This window comes from Urocitellus parryii, chromosome 3, assembly GCF_045843805.1.
Source record: "Urocitellus parryii isolate mUroPar1 chromosome 3, mUroPar1.hap1, whole genome shotgun sequence".
Classification (NCBI taxonomy): Eukaryota; Metazoa; Chordata; class Mammalia; order Rodentia; family Sciuridae; genus Urocitellus; species Urocitellus parryii.
The window spans coordinates 208,802,429-208,823,413 of record NC_135533.1 but is presented as its reverse complement, the minus strand read 5'-3'; the positions used below and the strand labels follow the sequence as shown (position 1 = coordinate 208,823,413).

The window sequence follows — 20,985 nt, the reverse complement described above, 5'->3', positions numbered from 1 at the left end:
TTTGAACAATAACCTTGAGAAGTAGAAATTACTTGATTGTATTTTTACTTAAAAGCAAATTTATAGTAAACACATTTATCTCAAATATCTGTAACTGAAAAAACAGAGTATCTGATAAATGTAAATATAAAACTTAAATTATAGGTTTTCTGTTGAAGAAAAACAATTAGGCAAATATATATTAACTAATCAATTAGGCATGTGCTAATTAATTTATAGATTAACAAATATAGGTTATCTAAATATCTAAAATATATATATAAAGAATAAGAACATAACTTATAATTGTATTAACTTTATGTAACCACGTGGTCTTAAAATATTTGGATCCATTTAAATTTATTTTTAACTAGGAGTGCACTCTTCTATGTGACGTCACTTGATGTAACTGAAATAAGATCCTTGAGTATACATTTTTATTTTTATAGTTAGCAATGAAAATAAGGATTTTTTGGTCATCACAGGAACTTTGCCGGCTTGTTCCTGTGGCGAGCAAATGCATCCTCATAACCTTCAAAATTAAAAGTAAAATATAAAGAAGCATATTTGATATCTCCCATCAATAGAACAATATTTAGTAACACAACTATAGAGAAAAAGTCAGGTTATTTAACTTAGAACTAGCTTAAATTTAGGACTGTAACATAGAAACCTGTGGAATTAAATTTTGTCTGAAAAAGATATCTTTTGTTAGCATTTACAGGTAGGCATTTTTTAAAAATACAGGCTCTGAGCAGCTCCGGTAGAAACCTGAAACACAGCAGTACAGGTTAGTGGCTGGAAAGCGGGACCAGAAGTCCTGTCTGAGTGACTGTGGAAGAACCAATCAGAAGCCCGCAAAAGTGTGGGAGGTGGGACCAGGAAGCAGCTATGCCGGCCAGGCACCCCATGGTTACCATGGTGATGCAAACAACATGGAGTCCGCTGCCCATTTTCCGGGCAAAAGTTCTCCAAGTTTTCTTAGCCGATTGTATTTTGTTTGATTTTGTCTGCATTTTCCCCCGCCTGGCCAAGATCTTACTGCGGTAGCAGCTTGTTCTGTCTCTGCGACCTGCGGTTGCAGTTGTACATCCTGTACTTCCTGGCATTCCCCTAGGGAGTCTACAGATAGAAAGGGGTTGGTCCGTGGGAGGTGACGAAGTTGCCCACTCCCCGGGGCACCATTCCGTCCCTGGATTGCCCAGTAGACCTTGGGGCGGGCCCCTGTTCCTGTTTTGAGGGCAGCGGCCAGAACCTGTCCAGTAATATGAGCTCCATCAATATCCTTACAAGCTCGAATCATGTCATCAACACTCTTTGCTCTGGTAGATTTAATGGCATTTTGGCAATAGGAATTTGCATATTTAAGAGCCAATTGCTTAATGACCGGCATGGCTTGTTCCAAGTTAGGGAATATTTTTTCTACTACCTGTATCAATCAGGCAAGGAAGTCAGAATAAGGCTCAGAGGGTCCTTGAGCAATTTTTGAAATTTTTGTTTTAGCATTTGAAATAGGTAGAGCCTTCCAAGCCTAAATGGCTGCTCTAGCTATCTGAGCATAGACCCCAGGATTATAATTAATTTGTTGATTTATGATAGCATATTGTCCCAAGCCTGTTAACATTTCAAGGTTATGCCGTGGGAAGCCGGCGTCCTGATTGACTCGGGCTAGCTCGCGACACCTCTCTTGATTTTCACTTTTCCACAACAAAAAATCCCCTCCGGACAACACAGCCATGCAAAGCTGTTGCCAGTCACTAGGTGTCAGCTGATTGGCAGAGAAAGACTCGAAGAGAGTCAATGTAAAGGGGGCATGGGATCCGTAATTAGTAACTGCCTCCTTTAGTTGTTTAATATCCTTAAAGGCTAAAGGAACATGTACTCTGGCCGGCTGTCCATCGGCATCCAAGTTTTCAATTACTGGGAAGTTTGGGCCGTCTTAGGCTGCCACTGAACACCCCCCAGCCTTCTGGGGTTGTCCTTGTCCCAATCGGGGTTATAAGGAGGGAGCGTGACAGCGATCGGGGCTGTAGGTGCTTTAAATCTTGACTTTTTCAATCGACCCTCCAGTTCCTCTATCTCCCTTTCCAGTTCTTCTTCCTGCCAGCTGTTACCATGGAGCCCAGTTAGTAACTCCCTTATCTTAGAAATGTAGTCAGCACTGTGAAGCCCAGCTCAAGGCCAGAGGCCTTGTTACATATTTTTGTGAAAAACTAGTAAGGGAGTGTCCAGTGCCTGGAATGCTGATTTTTTCAGACAGTAGCCAAATAAAACAGGGCAACATGAAAATAGGAAGTTTATCTACATTAAACCTTTTTGTAGAGATTCTTTTGCTGAAAGTCCTAAAATAAGACATGGTGAATATTCTGGAGAAGGTCAATTAAGACTTTTCTGTGGGCCTGATAGGGAGGGGGAAGATGAGAAGGAGGGGTTGAGAGCGGCTAGGGTGGATCTAATTCCTCAGAACTGTCCGAGCTACTTGTGTCCTTGGGAGTTTTTAACTCAGTCAAGTCCGGATAGAGCCTTCTCCTCTGTTTAACTTCAGACTCCCTTATCTGTTCACCACTCTTACTCCTAAGACCTTCTGCTACCTCGCTATGTGACCCCTCCGATTTTTCTTCATGCAATTGCTCAAGAACAGCCTGACCCTCGCTCACAGCTTTCTGGCATTTACCATCCATTATACACCCCCTCACTAATTTCCAAAGCGGAATGGTACCGCCCCTTAAAGTTCCTTGTTTGTAAGCGAAATCCAGATCTTTCCCTAATTTGTCCCAACTGGGAATCGTGAGACTCCCTGAAAAAGCAAACCAAGGAGCTACAGAGTCAGTCTCTTCTAAAAACCTCTGTAATGTGCTCCGCTTCACTTTAAGTCCCTTAGAACGCAGTAACCCGTCCAAGGCCAGCAAAATCGGGCTTGAGGGAGTAGCACCCATACTGTTCCAAGCAGTATAAAGAAAGTGAAAATACAAAACCCCGCTCTCCCTTTATCTACAGAGGAGCGTCTTATTTATTTATTTATTTTTTCCCCGCTCTCTCTTTATCTACAGAGGACACAACAACAAAAGAAACACAAAATACAAAAGCGAAATGACACAACAAAAGAAACACAGAAAACAAAAGTGAAAGTACACAGTGCAGCTGCAATAAATATGAGGCTCTCTCTTCCTTTGTACAGGAGCTGACCCCGCTTTGGACGCGGATCCCACTTACTGGGACTATCCCTGCTTTGATCGCAGATCCCACTTACCTGGGACTAACCGGTGCACCACCCCTGACTGACTGAAAGTTCTGGTTCCCGGGTCTCGGCGCCACTTGTCGCGACCCCTTGCCCGCAAGGAAGATGCAACTCAGGAATCTTCTTTCAGCAGTTTATTCAGGTCCTTGATACTTTTTCTTCTTTCAGCTGTTTATTCAGGCCTTTGTTTTGACATGTCTTTTAGCTTCTACTGCTACTCCTACTACTACTTCTACTGCTACTCCTACTGCCACTACTCCTACTACTACTACTACTACTACTACTCCCGTGTGCCCCAGCCTTAATAAAGCAGATAAAGCCCCAATGCACAACTGCCACGTGGACTTTTCTCATAGGGTGCCAAGTCACAGCGTGCCAACTCATTCTGATAAGGAGTTGTTTGTCACAGACTACAGGGGAAACCAGCGCCATCTTGTAATGGCGGCCACAGTTCACAGAAACGGCTCACCACAGAAAAGCTCAACAGGTCCTATTGCTTAGTTCAGGACCTATGACTCATCAACACCTCCATTAGGCCCATACATCCTTTGGTTCCCAACCTATACACTCTGCTGTCTCAGATCCCCCACACTGTGACCCATTTCTTGGTCATAGATTGAAAGGATATCTTTTTGCCTTTAACCTGGACTGTCCTTCCTCACGGATTTTGAGATAGTCCACACCTCTTTGGACAAACCTTGGCATCCGACCTCCAATCTTTTCACCCCCAGTGCCCAAAATCCACCCTCTTGCAATATGTTGATTATCGTCCAGCAAATCTCTTTGCCCACCTGTGGGGAGGAAACCACCCCACCACAGCCTTTAAGGTTATGGTGGCCCTCAGGGACTCCTTCCTTGGGCAAATTTGAAAGTTCTAGTCCTCTCACCTTAAGACTCAGCCGCTAAAGAGACACTTACCCTCCCCTTCCACTCCCCTCTTTCTGGCACTGGGAGTATCCAGTCTCTCCAGGAAGGGTCCTGAAAAGCCTTGGACAAGGTTCCTAACAGCTCCGGCTCCATCCAGGATGAAAGCTTCGACTGTAAGGATTTGGTGACGACCAATCTCTGCAACTTGAACCTGCCACCTAGGCACTCCTGATTTTTTTGGCTATAGCGGGACATCCCTTTTGCCAATAAATCAGTTTCCTCCTTCTCTGTGTCCTCTTCCCTCCCCCTTACATGGGTAATGTGTCCTCTCTGCCAGTCGACTCTTCCCTACAATGCCTCTTGGATCAAATATAGCACCCAGACCTGGCCCACTTATCCCTTAGACAACCAAAGCAGATGGTCCCTTTTTGGGTCCCTGGATCCCTCCATTCTAAGGGATCTCTTCCAGGCTTTCTTCTTACTCCAATCCAATCCTGCTCTCTGCACCTCTTGCAAACAAATTCTTTCCTGCCCTGCCCCTCCTCTTCCATCTACGCTCTGAACTCTGGCACTCTCAAGACTGGCTCCTTCCTGAGCCCAGTCTCGTTCAAAACCCTACCTCCTTAACACCTGGTCAACTTGTTTACTATTGCCCACCAGGGGAAAAGCCCCCTCTAAAACCAAAATAGGAGGGTCCTGCTCAGGTAACTATGTGCTCTCACTTGGTGGCCAAACTCAAGCTAATAACCAACTTACCCCTTGGATTCACATTTCCAGGCTTAAGCCCGGTGCTTTTACACCTTCATCTGAAGAGCCAATGATCATCACCTGTCATTAGGTACTCTTGTCATCCCTCCCCACAAGATCACTCAAGCTCTGCCTCTCCTATGTCTCTGTTCTTAGCCCAGTACCTGAAGATGTTCCATAAATGGGTTCTCCTAATGCTCCCTTTCATTTCTGGCCCCTCTTGGGTCCTCTCTTCACCCTATGTCTGGAGATACAAACCAAGTGACCCTAAGGGCCCCCTCCAGCCAGACCCCCTTCTCTTCCTTACAGAACCCCTACTTGCCTGGATCTGGCCAGTAGTGGGACCATTGTGTGTTGTCCTTCTGAAAAACCACTTAGGCATCCAGAGCATGGTGACCCCTGAATAAGTGTGATCATAAGAGAGCACTTTACCTGTTGCTTTTGGGCATAAGGAGGAACATGTGTGCTTTGTTTACCCTCCCAGTTTTGTAAGAATTTCAAGTATCAGTATTTAAAGTTGACGTGTTTCACATAAAACCTGGAGAGATCTACTGCTCTCAAAGGGAAATAGGGTAACAATGGGCCACCATCCCCCCTTGGCCACCTTTGAGAAAGGCAAAGAGAGAAGCAAGCTGGTACAACCAGTTAGGAGAAAGTTTGAAGAGCAGCCTTAATAGAAAGGGGAGGGAGCAAGATGGGACTAGTAATGAAGAGTGGAATTGAGGGTGTTAGGTGCAGGACAGGCTGGTCTGCAGGTCATGCCAAACAAAGTTAGCTGCAGGATGACCTGGCTTCTCAAACCCTCTGTCTGGTTCTTTATCACCTGTTTGCTTCAAACCCAAATGCCTAAGCCCCTGCTCAAGGCTGATCACTTAACCCCCCTTGTGCCAACAAGACAGCTTGCAGACCCTGAGACCCCATTAGATTTGGGCTATAAAAACTCCCTGTGCCTATTCCTTCCTTTTATCATAAAGTTCATTCAGACTCAGGAGGGTCAAAATTTTCTAATGAAGCTTTTAACCAGCTTCTCCTCAGGAATTACCAACTCCTGACTACTGATGAAACCTCCAGTGGAGACCTATGCTGAATGGACTGACATCATCATGGATCTGTGGTGGCAAGGAACTTTGTTGATACTGTCGTAGTAGGAGCAAATGTGACTCCACTTTGTTTTATGACTTCATCCTGTAAAACAACCATGCCAAGTAGAAGAGTCATGACTGGATCAAGATGTCCTTTTCCTTTTGCTATAGAAACCTTTAAGAACACGGAACTACCTAATGGGGTATTGTTTCTGTAACTAGGGTAACGGGGCTCTGTTTCTGTAACTGGGGTGACTGGGCTAACTGTGATTGGTTAGGCTTCCCTCCGCTTGACTACATTGTCCCACTTCTGTAACCTGGCTTGCTTGCATTGGCTAGACCCCCCAAACATCCCTTTTGCAGTTTTCAGGCTTACAAGGAGTGCCCTTGCAATTGTTCAGGGCTTTATGTTCTGATCAGCCGCCACCAGTGTGCTTCAATAAATGCTTGATTTGATTATACGTGAGTGGTCTGGAAGACAGTTTATAAAACCCTGGGACAAAGCTTTAACTATAACAATACCAGTCTTGTCTGCCCTCCTGTTGGGGCTCCTTACTTTCCTCCTCCCATGAGGCCCCATCTCAGCAGGAAGCAGCCAGAATGAGTCAACACCCACTCTCATTTAATAGCAAAGAGGGGGGGGAATGTTGGGAGTTGCCCTGGCTCCAAAGACTAACTTCCCCATCCCCCAAGAAGAGACATCCAATGGTGAGCCGTGGTGGCTCACATGATCATGCCGTCCAATGATGAGCCCTGCTGGCTCACATGATCCTGCCATCCAATGGTGAGCCCTGCTGGCTCACATGATCCTGCTGTTTAATGGTGAGCCCTGCTGGCTCGCATGATATTTACCCACCAATCAGACTAGCCCTGCTGGCTCACATGATCCTTACCCACCAATCAAAAAGCACCCGATGCCAATTGTCAAACCCTTCAACCATTAAACTGTCATAAATGTCAAACACCCCCGCTCTATAAATATGCAGAACTGTTGCTCAATAAACAGGCATTTTCTCTGAAGGCAAGCCTTGATTGTTCTTTCATCACCTCTGATCATTCTTGTACTGTTTAACACACGAGCTTTTGGGAAATACCTCATATCTAAACCATAACAGTCAGTATTCATTCAAAAGAATGAAGTATCTCAAACAAATATCTCCACTTCTACATTTGGTATATTATTCAAAATAGCCAAGACCTGGAATCCACCTAAGTACCTATCAACAGATGAATGGATAAATAAAATGCAGCACATATACACATTGGAACAGGATTCATCCATAAAAATAGATGAAGTCCTGTTCTAACAAAATGGATGGAACTAAAGGTCATAATGTTAAGAGAAATTAGCAGATAGAAAGACAAGTGCCACATGACCTCTCTCCTGTGTGAAATATAAAAATTTTAATTTCATCAAACTGAAGATTCAAATATGAGGGATGAGTTGGTTTGGGGGAGAGAAAGTTGGAAAAATGTTGGCCAAAGAATACATATTTCCATCAGATAAAGAGGAATAAGTTCATGAGCTCTACTGTACAACATGGTCAATACAGTTAATAATATATTGAATTTTCAAAAGTACCAAGAGTAGATATTAAGCTTATTAAGTAGATATTAAGACTGTCCTTCTGCAACACAAATTATAAATCCATAATGTATATGATGATAAGCTATATTTAGTCATTCATATGTACCTATATATGATATGTACGTAGGAATGTGTGCATATACACATATATATTTGAAATGTACATATATACTCAGAACATTATGGTTTATGATATAAATGAATGCAAATTTTTTTGTCAATTAAAAAAGGTAGTCCACCAATCAAGTCTGGGAGCCTCAAGATCAACTGGGTATTAGTTTCAAATGCACAATTTCTGGGCTGCCCTGACCTCCCTGATCATAATCTACATTCAAACAAATCCCCAAGTGATTCATATTTGCATTGACTTTGGAAAACTTCTGGTCTAGAAAGGATGTTTCTCAACTGCCCATGTTGACCTCTGTGCGAGGGAACCCTGTGGTGTGGCCTCTTGTGCACTGGGAAATGATGAGTGACATCCCTGGCTTCAGCCAACAGCCAAGACCCAAAGTAGTGGTTAGGGGTGGACAGTCTTTCTGCAGAAAATGTGAAAGTGATGACTAACTGTAAAATATAAAACAAGGTCTCCATGAGACAGAGAAGAAAATAGTTTATTTTTCCAGTGGCACCAAAAAGATTATGAATTATATTCTGTGAATTTGCACCAGGAAAGAGAGAAGCAAATTAATTTGATACACCAAGAAATATCAGTTTTATAGATTTTCCCAAGAGTGGAACATAGTAAAACAACTGAAAAGAGTCTCAAAATCCTTACTGTGCCTAGTTGGAGACATCTAGAGTGGGTCAGAGACGGTGTCTGTGAGTCCAGCACAGCACAGGGAGGTGGACTCAGGCTCTGAGCTGCCTGCCTGGGTCCTTGAGGACATCCCCTGCACCACAACCATCACTGTCTCCCAGGAGCCACTCAATGCTGGACTCACTTCCTGTGCCAGGAAACCCTTGTGATGTCACAGTGACCTGAGCCAATGAGGAGCAAGGTAATGGTCACAATGGCAGCTATCTGTGGAGCATCTGCTCTGGGCAGGTCATTTCCTGTGAGCTTTAACCTTAATTCACACAGAAACTGAAGAAGGGGGAATCTACCAGGTATGTCTATAAGGAGCCTAGGTTTGTAAGTTTGATTTCCTGTTACAAGTGAAGCCTTCAAGAGGCTAGTGTCAACTTATTTAGACAGAAGCCAAGCAAGAGAGTCCAGCCCCTGACCACCTAAAATCAGAACTGAGGTTATGGAGGCCTTCATGGTGGAGAAGGCCTTGGAATGCCTGCACTTGACTCTACACTGGACCACAGCCTCAGTGCTAATTAATGGAACCATCATCTGAGCCCGCAGTCCCACCACTGGAAATGGTCATCCAAAGAAAATGAAGGTGACATCTCAGAGACTTCTGCACTTCCATAGCACTGCAGCATTGACCAGAGTAGGCAGATATGGAATCCACTTAGGTGTCTATCCATGGATGGATGGATAAAGGAAATGCCATATGAATACTCGGGGAAGCAGGTTTAACCATAAAAATGGAAGAAATCCTGTCAATTGTGACAACACAGATGGAAATGGGAGTCCCTAAATAAGTGAAATCAGAGAGACAGAAAGACAAATATCACATATGAAATCTCACATGTGGAATCTAAAAACACTGATTTCATGGAAATAAAAAGAGTGAAATGGTGGTCACCAAGGACTGATGTGGTTTGTAGGGTTGTGGGGAGAGATGTTGGTCAAACAATCTAAGGTTCAGCCAGACAGGAGGAAGAGCTCAGAGTTCTACAACTTGGTGACTCTAGTTAGCTACAGAATCTTTAACAATACTGAGTGGATATTGAGCATCTCACCACAAAATATAAGAATTATGTGAAGTGAAGCACCTGACAATTAGCTGGATTCAGTCATTACACAATGCATGTGTTCTTGAAAATGTTCTGCCATAGGCCATAAACACAATTTTCCTGTGTATTTAATAAGAGTTATCCACCACCAAATGGCAGCCTCAATGCCAACTGGGAGCTCTTAGACAAACACAATCTCACCTCACTGACATGCCAAATCACAATCTGCATTTCAACCAGATCCCCAAGTGATTCATATTCACATTGAAGTTGGAAAGATTCTGGTCAGAAAAGTGTTTCTTAAACTCCCCACCATTGACATTTGAGCTAAACAACACCTTGGTGTGTGAGGTCCTGTGCTTGGCTGGATACTGAGGAGCATCCTTGGCCTCAACCTGCTAGGCACAGTAAAAATCCCAAGTTGTAACAACCCCAAACTTCCTCAACCTTTGCCACTTGTCTCCATCATCATGCCTGGTGGAAGACCAGTGCCCTGGAGCAAGAGACGTGGAACGCCAGGAGGAAAGCTCCTTCTTACTCAGTTCATAATTAGAGGCAGATCTCTTAGCCTCTGGGCCTCATTTATACAGATGTAAAAAAATTAATCCTTGTACATCTGTAAAAATGAAATGAAGCAATCCTTGTAAGATTTTAACTTCAGTCTATGATGCACACACTCAAGAATATCTCTAAATATATCTCTAATAATTACCTAATGTTTTATAAATGTAGGCATAAATGACCATTTTTAACTTGATATCCAAGCACGAAACTCATAAGTGCCTTGTAAAAAGCATCATGAATCCAAGGTTCTGGCAAATTCCCAAGACTTTAACAAATGAAGACAGTTTTCTCCCTTGATGAAGAGGGAATAGCAATTTCCTAAAGATAATGGGAAATGTGCCCCTCTACAAGACTGTGCTTGGGAGATCCACATAATCTAGCAAAGCCAAGTAGCTCAGACGTTTGAGGGAATTGTAGCTAAAGGTTGGGCACAAATGCTAAGAAGTTCGGACTTCTGGAATGTGGAGGATTTTATGGACAAAGAAAAGCAAAGCCTAGTTTCACCTAATTGCTCTGATCTCCTGGGAACATAGAAGGAGCAGGAACATTTTCCTTGCTGCTCACAACAATGTCCACCAGGGAAGTCAAGTGCTCAGGGGAAGGAGTTAGGAGAGGACTGAACCTAATGAGCAGAGAAAGGGAGCTACGTGTAGAGGCCCTGATGTTGTCCCTCAGAGCAGGCAATCACAGGCTGAGCAGGACGTGGTGGCTTGTTCTGGAGTCCTAAGTCTGGCTCGGGGGCCAGGGCTTCCCTCTCCTGCTGTCTTGTCAGGGGACAAAGCTTCAGTCTTCACCATCAATGAGGCAGACTCCAGACTTCCACAGTAAGACCTTCTCAGAGACCCCATCCATGTGAGTCTCAGACCTGGTAGGTCCTGCAGGAAATGTTCAGCAAGAATAGAAGCTGACAACACCGACCCAGCCAGCCCAGAGCTGAGAGAGCTGAGTGCTGACTCACTCATCTGCCACTGGTTAATATTTTAAAAAGAGAAGCATCTCACAGACTCTCAATGCTTAGATCATTGCTGACAACATACAACGAGAACAGAGCCCAATTGGACAAGACTGGGAAAGTGTATCAAGTATTTTCCATAAAATGAGAACATATCCAGGGAGCTCCTCAGTAGCAGGTTGGACAAAATGAGTCTCAGGGGTGGTGGGATGTGCAGTGAGCTGAGGGCATTTCTTTCTTTAATTTAAGCATGAAGAGTATTCAAGCCACTTCTATATTCATTACAAAGGGGAGACTAATGGGCTGCTTGCCACCCTCCTTCAGGGACACACATCTCACAGCATCGTCTCTCATGCTGGGTGGTCACTTGAGTGAAATAGTTTTTATTTGATGGGTCAAAATAGAAAATTAAAGGGCTTTATTTTTCCCCAACATATGTTTTGGCACCTTTGTCTTATATGAGATGACTGTATTTATGTGGGGTTGTCTCTGTGTCCTCTATTCTGTACAAGTCTACAAGTTTATTGTCTACAATTTTATTTTGGTACCATTTTTGTTACTATCGCTCTATAGTAATGTTGCAAGTCTGGTATAGTGATGCCACCTGCTTCACTCTTCCTGCTAAGAATTATTTTAGCTATTCTGGGTCTCTTATTTTTCCAAATAAATTTCATGACTGCTTTTTCTGTTTCTATGAGGAATGCCAATGGTATTTTGATTGAAATTGCATAAAATCTGTATAGGGCTTTTAGTAGTATGGTCATTTTGATAATATTATTTCTGCCTAACCAAGAGATTGGTAGATCTTTCCATCTTCTAAGGTCTTCTTTAATTCCTATCTTTAGCATTATGTAGTTTTCATTGTAGAGGTCTTTCACCTCTTTCATTAAGTTGATTCCTAAGTATTTTTATTGAGGCTATGTAAATGGAGTGATTTTCTCATTTCTCTTTCAGAAGATTTGTCACTGATGAACAGAAATGCCTTTGATTTATGGGTGTTGATTTTATTTCCTGCTACTTTTTTTAAGGAGTTCATTCCTTAAAAGAAAAAATGTCAACAAATAAGTGACCTAACATTACATCTCAAAGATCTAAAAAAAGAACAAATCAACACCAAAAGCAGTAGAAGACAAGAAATAACTAAAATCAGAGCTGAAATCAATGAAATTGAAACAAAAGAAACAATTGAAAAAATTGACAAAACAAAAAGGTGATTCTTTGAAAAAATAAATAAAATTGATAAATCATGCTAACAAAGAGAAGGAGAGAGAAAAATCAAACTACTAACATCCATTATGAAAAAGGAAATATCATGATGGACACTACAGAAATACAGAAGATAATTAGAAATTAATTTGAAAATTTGAATTCCAATAATATAGAAAATATTTAAGGCATCAACAAATTTCTAGAGTCATAGGATTTGCCCAAACTCAATCAGGATGATATACACAAGTTAGACCGATCACTTTTTAGCAATGAACTAGAAGACGCCATGAGAAGCCTACCAACCAAGAAAAGCTCAGGATCAGATGGATACAGAGCTGAGATCTATATTAGTTCTTTTGATGGAAGTTTTATTTTAGTTTTGTTTTATTTCAATGTACTTCTTCCTCTCCAACCTCTCCTTTGTGGACATCTGCTTCACCTCCACCACTGTGCCAAAGATGCTGGTGAACAACCAGACTCAGACCAAGGCCATTACCTATGCAGGCTGCTTCATACAGATTTACCTTTTTATATTATTTGTTGAGTTGGACAACTTCCTCCTGGGTGTGATGTCCTATGAAGGCTATGTGGCCATCTGCCACCCCCTGCACTGCATTGTCATAGTGAACCACAGGGTCTGTGGAGTGCTGGTGCTGGCATGCTGGGTCACAAATGTCCTGAATTCCTTACTAGAAACTTTAATGGCATTGTGGCTGTCCTTCTGCACAGACCTGGAAATCCCACACTTTGTGAACTGAATCAACTGGTCCTACTTGCCTGTCTGACACTTTTCTTAATGACACAGTGATGTATTTTGCACCTTTGCTACTGGATCGAGGCCCCCTCATGGGTATCCGTTACTATTACTCCAGAATAGTGTCTTCCATGAGTGCTATCTTATCAGCTCAGGCAAATTATCAAGCATTTTCCACATGTGTGTCTCACCTCTTCGTGGTTCCTTATTTTATAGCACCTTCCTGGGGGTGGACTTTAATTCTGCTGTGACCCAAAACTCATGCTCTACTGCCACAGCCTCGGTGATGTACACAGTGGTCACCCCCATGCTGAACCCCTTCATCTACAGTCTGAGGAGAGCTCTGAAAAAAATTTCAAGATAAAACTATAAAAGGGCCCATATTGTTGGGTCTGAAAGATTTTTTGGATCACAGAGCTCAAAGCCTCAGGGCAAAAAAATACAATATTTTCATCTGATTTTACAAGGACAACTTGTTCCTTCTATTCATTTTCTGGAGTTTCTCTTCCTTTGATTTCAACTTCCCTATGAAAATTATAAAGCACACCCTGATAAGCTTTCTGTTCCCTCTTAGATATGAACAGTGTTCCTCTTAACCACTTGCATACTTCTTCAAACTATTTTCAATCCTGGAGAGAGATATTGGAAATTCACTTTCATCTCATGGGATGACATGCATTTCTGAAAACTATTTTTTCACATGATGGATCATATGGAGTAATTTTTCTTTTATTGATACTAAACCACAAAGTAGTGCATGGTACTCCTGGGGGGAAATGCATTTGACAGTTAAGATGGCCTGTGTAATAATCCTATACTGGAGAGAATCCCACAGCATGGCTTTGCCCTTGTGGGTCCCTCATGCCTCCGTGTGTCCCCATCTCAGCTGCTCTTCCTGATGAGGCAGATTCTAACAGACCAGTGAGCTTCATGGCTGAGCACTGGCTTTTCTTCTCACCATTTGGGATTCTTTTCTCTTGCCCAACTTAGTGTCCACAGCCTGTACCATAATCACTGCAAAGTTTATTTTCATGTATTTATTTTGTTTTGTTTTTTCAAGATCAAAGACTTTTTATTTCTTTTTTTATTGGTTGTTCAAAACATTACAAAGCTCATGACAAATCATCTTTCATACATTTGATTCAAGTGAGTTATGAACTCCCATTTTTACCCCAAATACAAATTGCAGAATCACATCAGTTACAATTTCACATTTTTACATAATGCCATATTTGTGACTGTTGTATTCTGCTGCCTTTCCTATCCCCTACTATCCCCCCTCCCCTCCCCTCCCATCTTCCCTCTCTACCTCATCTGTTGTTGTTCAGTTCTCTCCCTTGTTTTTCCCCCCTTTCCCCTCACAACCTCTTATATGTGATTTCATATAACATTGAGGGTTTCCTTCCGTTTCCATGCATGACTCCACTTGACGTCTAGATGGAAAGAAAAACTTAAAATGAAAGTTTGGTTACTTTGGTCTCAGAAGCAGAGAGGACATTAAATATGATGAGACAAACCTCTATATTACACATTGTATTGCTATGTAAAATATGTCTTTTCACCTGGCAAATTCAATCACGGAGGTGTGGAAGGTTGGTGTTCGTGTATCAGGGGTTTGATCGTTGAGGTTAGTCAGCATTTTCTAGGTTGCACTATTGAGTCATTGATGTGTTTCTGCTTCAAAATGTCTAGTGCTGCCTAGAAATATTAATCCTTCCATTGTTCTAAGTGAAATATTTTCCCCTTTCTGAAATTTGCCACAGCAATACAAGTGCAATACCCGTATGCTCCATTATGTGTGTCCTTCAGGCTCAGAATGACTTCAGTCCTCAAGATCAAAGGATGGCTCACAAGGGAGCTTGATTCCTGCCCTTCATGTGATTTCTGGCCACAGGCTTTCCTATGAACATGAATGATCTTTTCCTGAGTCAGACTCAGAAAATACCAACAGGTAGTCCCATTGGGTAATAAAAAAAAACCTTATTAAACTATTTGCATTGAGGACTGCTTGTTTCTTTGGTATTTGTTCTGATTTTAAAGACAATATTCACAGTTGGATATAAAAGGTGGGGTAAAATAGTCACAGGTTGCAAAGATGAGAGCTTGGACACCTGTGGGGGACTGTCCTTCTGTCCATCACATCCCCCACTTACCCAGCACCTCTGACCTAGTGAAGCTCATGCCAACACACACACACACACACACACACACACACACACACACACTCACTAACATGCTTCTCACCTTGCCTAATTGCTTGAATGGGGAACCCAGCAAACTTCTGTGAAGAGGCAGATAGTCAATGTCTTGGGCTTCACAGGACACATGGTCTCTTATAGTGACTCAGCTCTGCCATGAGGGTGGCAGCCATCATAGATACCAAAGGAGCAGGTGTGGTTGTCTCCCAACAAAACTTTACTTATGGAGAACAAAATTTGAACTTGATGTAAAACCACAGTGAGATGCACTTCACACCCCAGAATGAACATAGAGAGGCAAAGACTGCAGAATCCCCCTTGAGGTGGAACCCAGAAATGATGGTGTCTGGGGAGTAGAGAGGAGACTAATGGTTACCAGGGCTGGACAGGGAAGAGGAAGGGTAGGGAAGGTCATCAACAGGCACAAAGTCACAGTTAACAGGAATGCGTTCTGGTGTTCTGTTGCATACTAGAGTGACGAAAGGTAATCATAAAGTAATTTTGTAAATCTAGAATATTTTGGATAATCTCAGCACAAAGAAGTGATATATATTTAAGGTGATGCATGTGTCAATTACCCTAAAATGATCATTACACATTATTTTTTAATATTTATTTTTTAGTTTTCGGCAGACACAACATCTTTGTTTATATGTGGTGCTGAGGATCAAACCCGGGTGGCACACATGCCAGGCAAGCGCCCTACCACTTGAGCCACATCCCCAGCCCGATAATTACACATTATTGACAATAGGTGTCAATAAGTAATTTTAAAAGTAACAATTTTTTAAAAGAAAATAAAAATATTGGTGAGGATGGGGAGAATTTTGAATCCTCAAACATTACTGCTAGGAATGAAAAATGGTCCAGCCAGTGTGGAAAACAGTTTGGCAATTGCTCAGAAGGTTAGACATAGAATTATCACATCACACAGCAACTCCATCCCATCAGTGTGAACCCCAAAGAATGGAAAACTGGGTCTCAAATAGATGCTTGTACACTGATGTTCATAGCACATATTTAGTGCTGAGTTGCTGAGGCTGGCTTTATACTTGCAATCCTCCTACCTTAGCCTCCTGAACCACTGAGACAAAGACAAACTTATATGTTCTTAACTGAAAAAGAAAAATAAATGGCAAATAAATACACAGCAATCAAGGAAACTGAAATTAATTTTTTAAAAAGTAGCTAAAATTTCAAGCATTAGTTTAGGAAAAATCTACCAAATTGATTATATTCAATACTTGCTAGACCAGGGGTGAAATGGATATTCCTATATGGTAGGCACTAGAGAAAACCTACATAGACATTTTATTCAGCAATTTGGTACCAGTTATGAAAATTTAATCTGGATGTACCTAAGGCCCAGCAATCACACCTCTTTTAACCTATGGCACATTAAACAATCCCATGTTCACAGAAAGCTATTTATAAGGTTTACTGCAGTATATTTGCAAGAGTGAAAAATTTCACTACATATAAGCAACCATCAATAAAGAATAGCAAAATGAATAGGGTATATCGGTATAAATTTTAAAAACAGGATACACCTGTGCATGATATAGCTCTTATACAGATATTGAAAAGATCTCCACTATTGCCCCCCTGCTATAGGGCATAAATGAATTCTACTGTCATGTATAACTAATTAAAACAAATAAAAAATTAATTTTAAAAAAACTTTCAATATACGAAGTTGAATGGGAAAGGCAAGTTGAAATATAATCCATATGGTATTATCAATGTAATACCTACAGTATAATATTGTATCTTTTTATAAGTGCAAGATGAAGAGCCTGAGTTTAGGAGCAATGATTTTAAACATAACAGCCCCCTTTGGTAACATGAGATTTTTTTTCAATAGTACATATAATTATTAATATTATTTCATTGTTACAAGAGTTGGCTTAGGGCTTATAAGAGAGAACACCCATCATATTCATAATAGATGAGACTTCTGCCTAGGAAACTCAAATTGAGCCAGGAAGCAATACAGAATTTGGTGTAACCTGGGGATGGGGACATTCAAACTTTCAGTGTAGGATTTTGTCATTATATTCCCCACAGCACACAAGTAACTTAACAATAAAGACTGCAAAGAATAAGATGTCTACAGGTATTTGAAAGAATAGTTTAATTTTTCACAGTAACTACCCATTTTTCTTTCAGTGTGATTATGAAAGATAAATAGAGAAGAATACTGCTAAAATTTATAAGGAATAATAGTAGTGGGGACCAGGTGGCTCTGCGGGAACTGCCTTCTCAGACTTTCTAAGTGTGAGTGTTGGGAATGCCAAGTCTTTTCTCAGGCTGGGGACACGGTGCTTTGGTGGAAGGGAAATGGTAAGACATGAGCTTACATAGACCCTCTCTCTCCCTGCCCTGGAGGAGAGTCACGTGTTGGGCTGTTTGACTTCTCCTGACCCATCTACTGAAGCCCTGAGTTCTATATTTAATCATGAGCTTGTTTTCATGTAAGTTACACAAGTAAGTCAAGTGATAGGTAATAAATAGATAAGTCTATTCATTCTGAACCAAGGTCCTTATGGAGCAAGAAGACCAGGAGAATGATCCTTCATGCTTGAAGCTTCTAATGCCCAGTGTCCCACCTTCCTGTCTCAGAAGATGTGAGTCACCCCCAAGGAGATCTTCAGCATGATTATTACCCAGACTAAGCAAATATTTGGAAACAAACCTCTGAGTTCTGAGAAATTCACCAGGGAACTGATGGGAGGAAGAAAGCATCCAGACGGTGATTTCCTCTCTGTGGTCAACTTCATCACGAGTCATATTTAAACTGGAAGCATTCTGAACTCCATCCAGAACTGAAAATCCTCCATCAATGGGCTGGCTGGTCTCGGCACCATGAGGAGTGGATGTCTAAGACTGGTCCATGGTAAGTGAAATCGTGACCATGTGACAGGCAAGAAAGGGAGCTAGGAGCCACCAGCAAGTCCTTTGCATATTTCTGCCTGGTTTTCTGACTGTCCCTGTAAAGGAGAGCAGGGAGGGTATTTTTAAAAGATATCAGCTCTTTTTAAAAAAATTAAATTCTCAAAGGAGAAATTTATTCCTAGAAAGTTACTCTTAGTGAAAACTTTGGGACTTAGCAGAGATTTTTCATTATATTCCCCACTTGCAGCAGGGTTTTCCAGATAAATAAATGAATAGGGCACTATACAAAAAGAGGGAAGGATGATTATTTTAAGGATATGCTCATGCAGTTGTAGAGGCTGAGAAGTCCAGACTATGCTGGGTATGTGGCAGGAGGGAGACCAGGGAAGAGGTTGAAGAATGGAGACTAGGAAAGAGGTGCAGAATCCAGACTAGGAAGAGTTGGCAAAATGTAGACCAAGAAAAGGGGTCGAATGATGGAGACCCAGAAAAGAGGTGGAAGGATGGAGACCCAAAAAGAGATGACAGGATGGACCAAGAAAGAGGTGGCAGGATGGAGGCCCAGGGAAGAGGTGACAGGATGGAGACCCAGGGAAGAAGTGGCAGGATGGAGACAAGGAAAGAGATGATAGGATGAAGATCTAGGGAATAGGAGTCAGGATGGAGCCAAGGGGAAGAGGTAGCAGGATGGAGACCAGGGAGGACGTGGCAGGATGGAGACCAGGGAAGAAGGGACAGGATGGGGACCATGGAGGAGGTGCAGGATGGAGACCAGGGAGGAGGGGGCAGGATGGAGACCAGGGAGGAGGTGGCAGGAAGGAGACCAGGGAGGAGGTGGCAGGATGGAGGCCAGGGAGGAGGTGGCAAGATGGAGACCAGGGAGGAGGTGGCAGGATGGAGACCAGGGAGGAGGGGGCAGGATGGAGACCAGGGAGGAGGGGGCAGGATGGAGACCAGGGAGGAGGGGGCAGGATGGAGACCAGGGAGGAGGGGGCAGGATGGAGACCAGGGAGGAGGGGGCAGGATGGAGACCAGGGAGGAGGTGGCAGGATGGAGACCAGGGAGGAGGGGGCAGGATGGAGACCAGGGAGGAGGTGGCAGGATGGAGACCAGGGAGGAGGGGGCAGGATGGAGACCAGGGAGGAGGGGGCAGGATGGAGACCAGGGAGGAGGTGGCAGGTTGGAGACCAGGGAGGAGGGGGCAGGATGGAGACCAGGGAGGAGGGGGCAGGATGGAGACCAGGGAGGAGGTGGCAGGATGGAGACCAGGGAGGAGGTGGCAGGATGGAGACCAGGGAGGAGCTGATGTCCCATCTCAGGTACAGAAGCAGTCTGGGCCACAACTCCGTCCTCTTCCGGGGGCCAGTCTTGGTCTCTTAGGGCCTCCATGGGTTAGATGAGCCCCACACAGGAGAGGGGATTCTGCTTTCCTTGCATCTTCACATTCAATGGGGTCTCCTCTGATGAAGGCCTCACGGCAATGTTTAGAGCCTGACCAGCTGTCCAGGCTGCGCATTAGATAAATTGACCAAGAAGGAACCACCAATACCCCTAGACTTTATTTTAGGGATTGAGAACCAGACTCTCTTTGACTCCTTGCCTGTCCCTCTGTTGAACAGCAAGAGGCTCATGTACCTAAGGCCCCGTTGACCTGAGGAGGGTCCCCAGGATGTGCCCCGGGAGGGGGCAGCTGCTGAGAGGCAGGAACAGCAGGAGGAGGCCCCCAGTCTGAGCCCAGCACCTGCCCACAGGACCTTCCTGTTGGGGGGTAATAGGGCACCACGGGGTCCCAGGACAGGCCGTGGGGCTGACAGTGGTGGTGGCAGATGTGGCTCTCAGGTGCCCCAGCCACAGCTGCAGGCCAGGTGGCTAGTGTGGTGTGTGTCCCTGAGGAAGGGGACAGGGCCAGAGCACCTGAGAGACCAGGCAGGGGACCTGAGAGACCAGCTGGCCCTGACCCTCCCTTCCCCCCTAAAGGTCAGTGATGGTGGCAAACACCCTGACACACTGGGGTTTGTTCCCAAGTGACCCTAGGACATGGGTGTCATCTTGTCCCCACTCCACAGAAAGGGAAACTGAGGCGGGCAGTGAGGCAGCCTGCCTGTGCTCCAGGTTCTGAACCAGGGCCACCAGGCTCCAGTCCCCCACCCACAGGCCAGGAGAGCCACGGCTGGAGCCCAGAGCTTGCCAGGCTCAGCCCCCTTCCCATCCCCCAGACCCTCTGGGAGGCCCCACCTGGGCTTCCTCTGAGGAGTGGACCAGGTCCGAGCCCAGGAGGGTCCTCAGCCTCTGCCCTCCAGTGCATCACCTCTGGCCTCCTCTTTCTGCTGGGCCTGATGACCTGCCCTCTCTGTGTCACAGGGCTGTTATGTGTCCTGCTGAGTCTCTCCAGAGCCAGAGCCTGGGACTTTCAGCGTAAGTGTGTGGGGAGCAGGGTGTCCACAGCCAGAGCCTGGGAGGGGCGCTGCACCCGCAGCCCAGGGAGGAGAGGCCTGGGCAGGGAGGCTCAGGGCATCTCCCCACCTCCTGGGACCTCCTCTGGGGAGCACATTGCCGCCTCCCAGCCTCTGACCAGTCTGTGCCCCCACAGCCTGTAACCCTTGGTGCCCTCTCAACTCAGAATGTGTCAGCCCAACCGCCTGTCGCTGCAAGCCGGGGTTTGCCTCTTCATCTACAGAGATCTTCACCAACCCCCTGGTCACCTGTCGTGGTAAAGAGGCTTGGGGGTGGGGCAGAGGCACATCAGAGATTGTCTAGCAGGAGTGAGTTCCTGGGCTAGTCTCCAACTCCAGGGGAAGAAAGTAGGGTAGGGGAGAGTCATAAGGAGGGAAATGAGATCCAAAGTGTTATTTCCCAGTGTCAGTGGGGGTCATGGGTAAGGGTCAAGGGCTGAGCCTTTGACCCCAAGGCCATCATCAGAGACAGAAAAGAGAAAGGAAAGAGTAAGATGGAAGAGAGACCAGGGAACTGCACAGATAGGACCTGGGCCTTAGGAGTTGGTCTCAGCCTGCCCTTAGGTCTGGGAGGGTGACACTGAGCTTATAGCCAACACACTACCTTGGCA

The 20,985-nt window shown here is 44.1% G+C and overlaps 1 protein-coding gene across 1 annotated transcript in view; it reads left to right on the top strand.

Annotated features, from left to right (window-relative positions):
* LOC144253881 (adhesion G protein-coupled receptor E2-like) overlaps positions 1 to 20,985 on the top strand; it is a 48,505-nt gene that overhangs the window by 9,945 nt on the left and 17,575 nt on the right. Inside the window, exons 2-3 of the mRNA XM_077796538.1 lie at positions 20,283 to 20,336; positions 20,512 to 20,631. Coding sequence (XP_077652664.1) covers positions 20,283 to 20,336; positions 20,512 to 20,631 — 174 coding nt within the window. The remainder of the gene's footprint in view (positions 1 to 20,282; positions 20,337 to 20,511; positions 20,632 to 20,985) is intronic.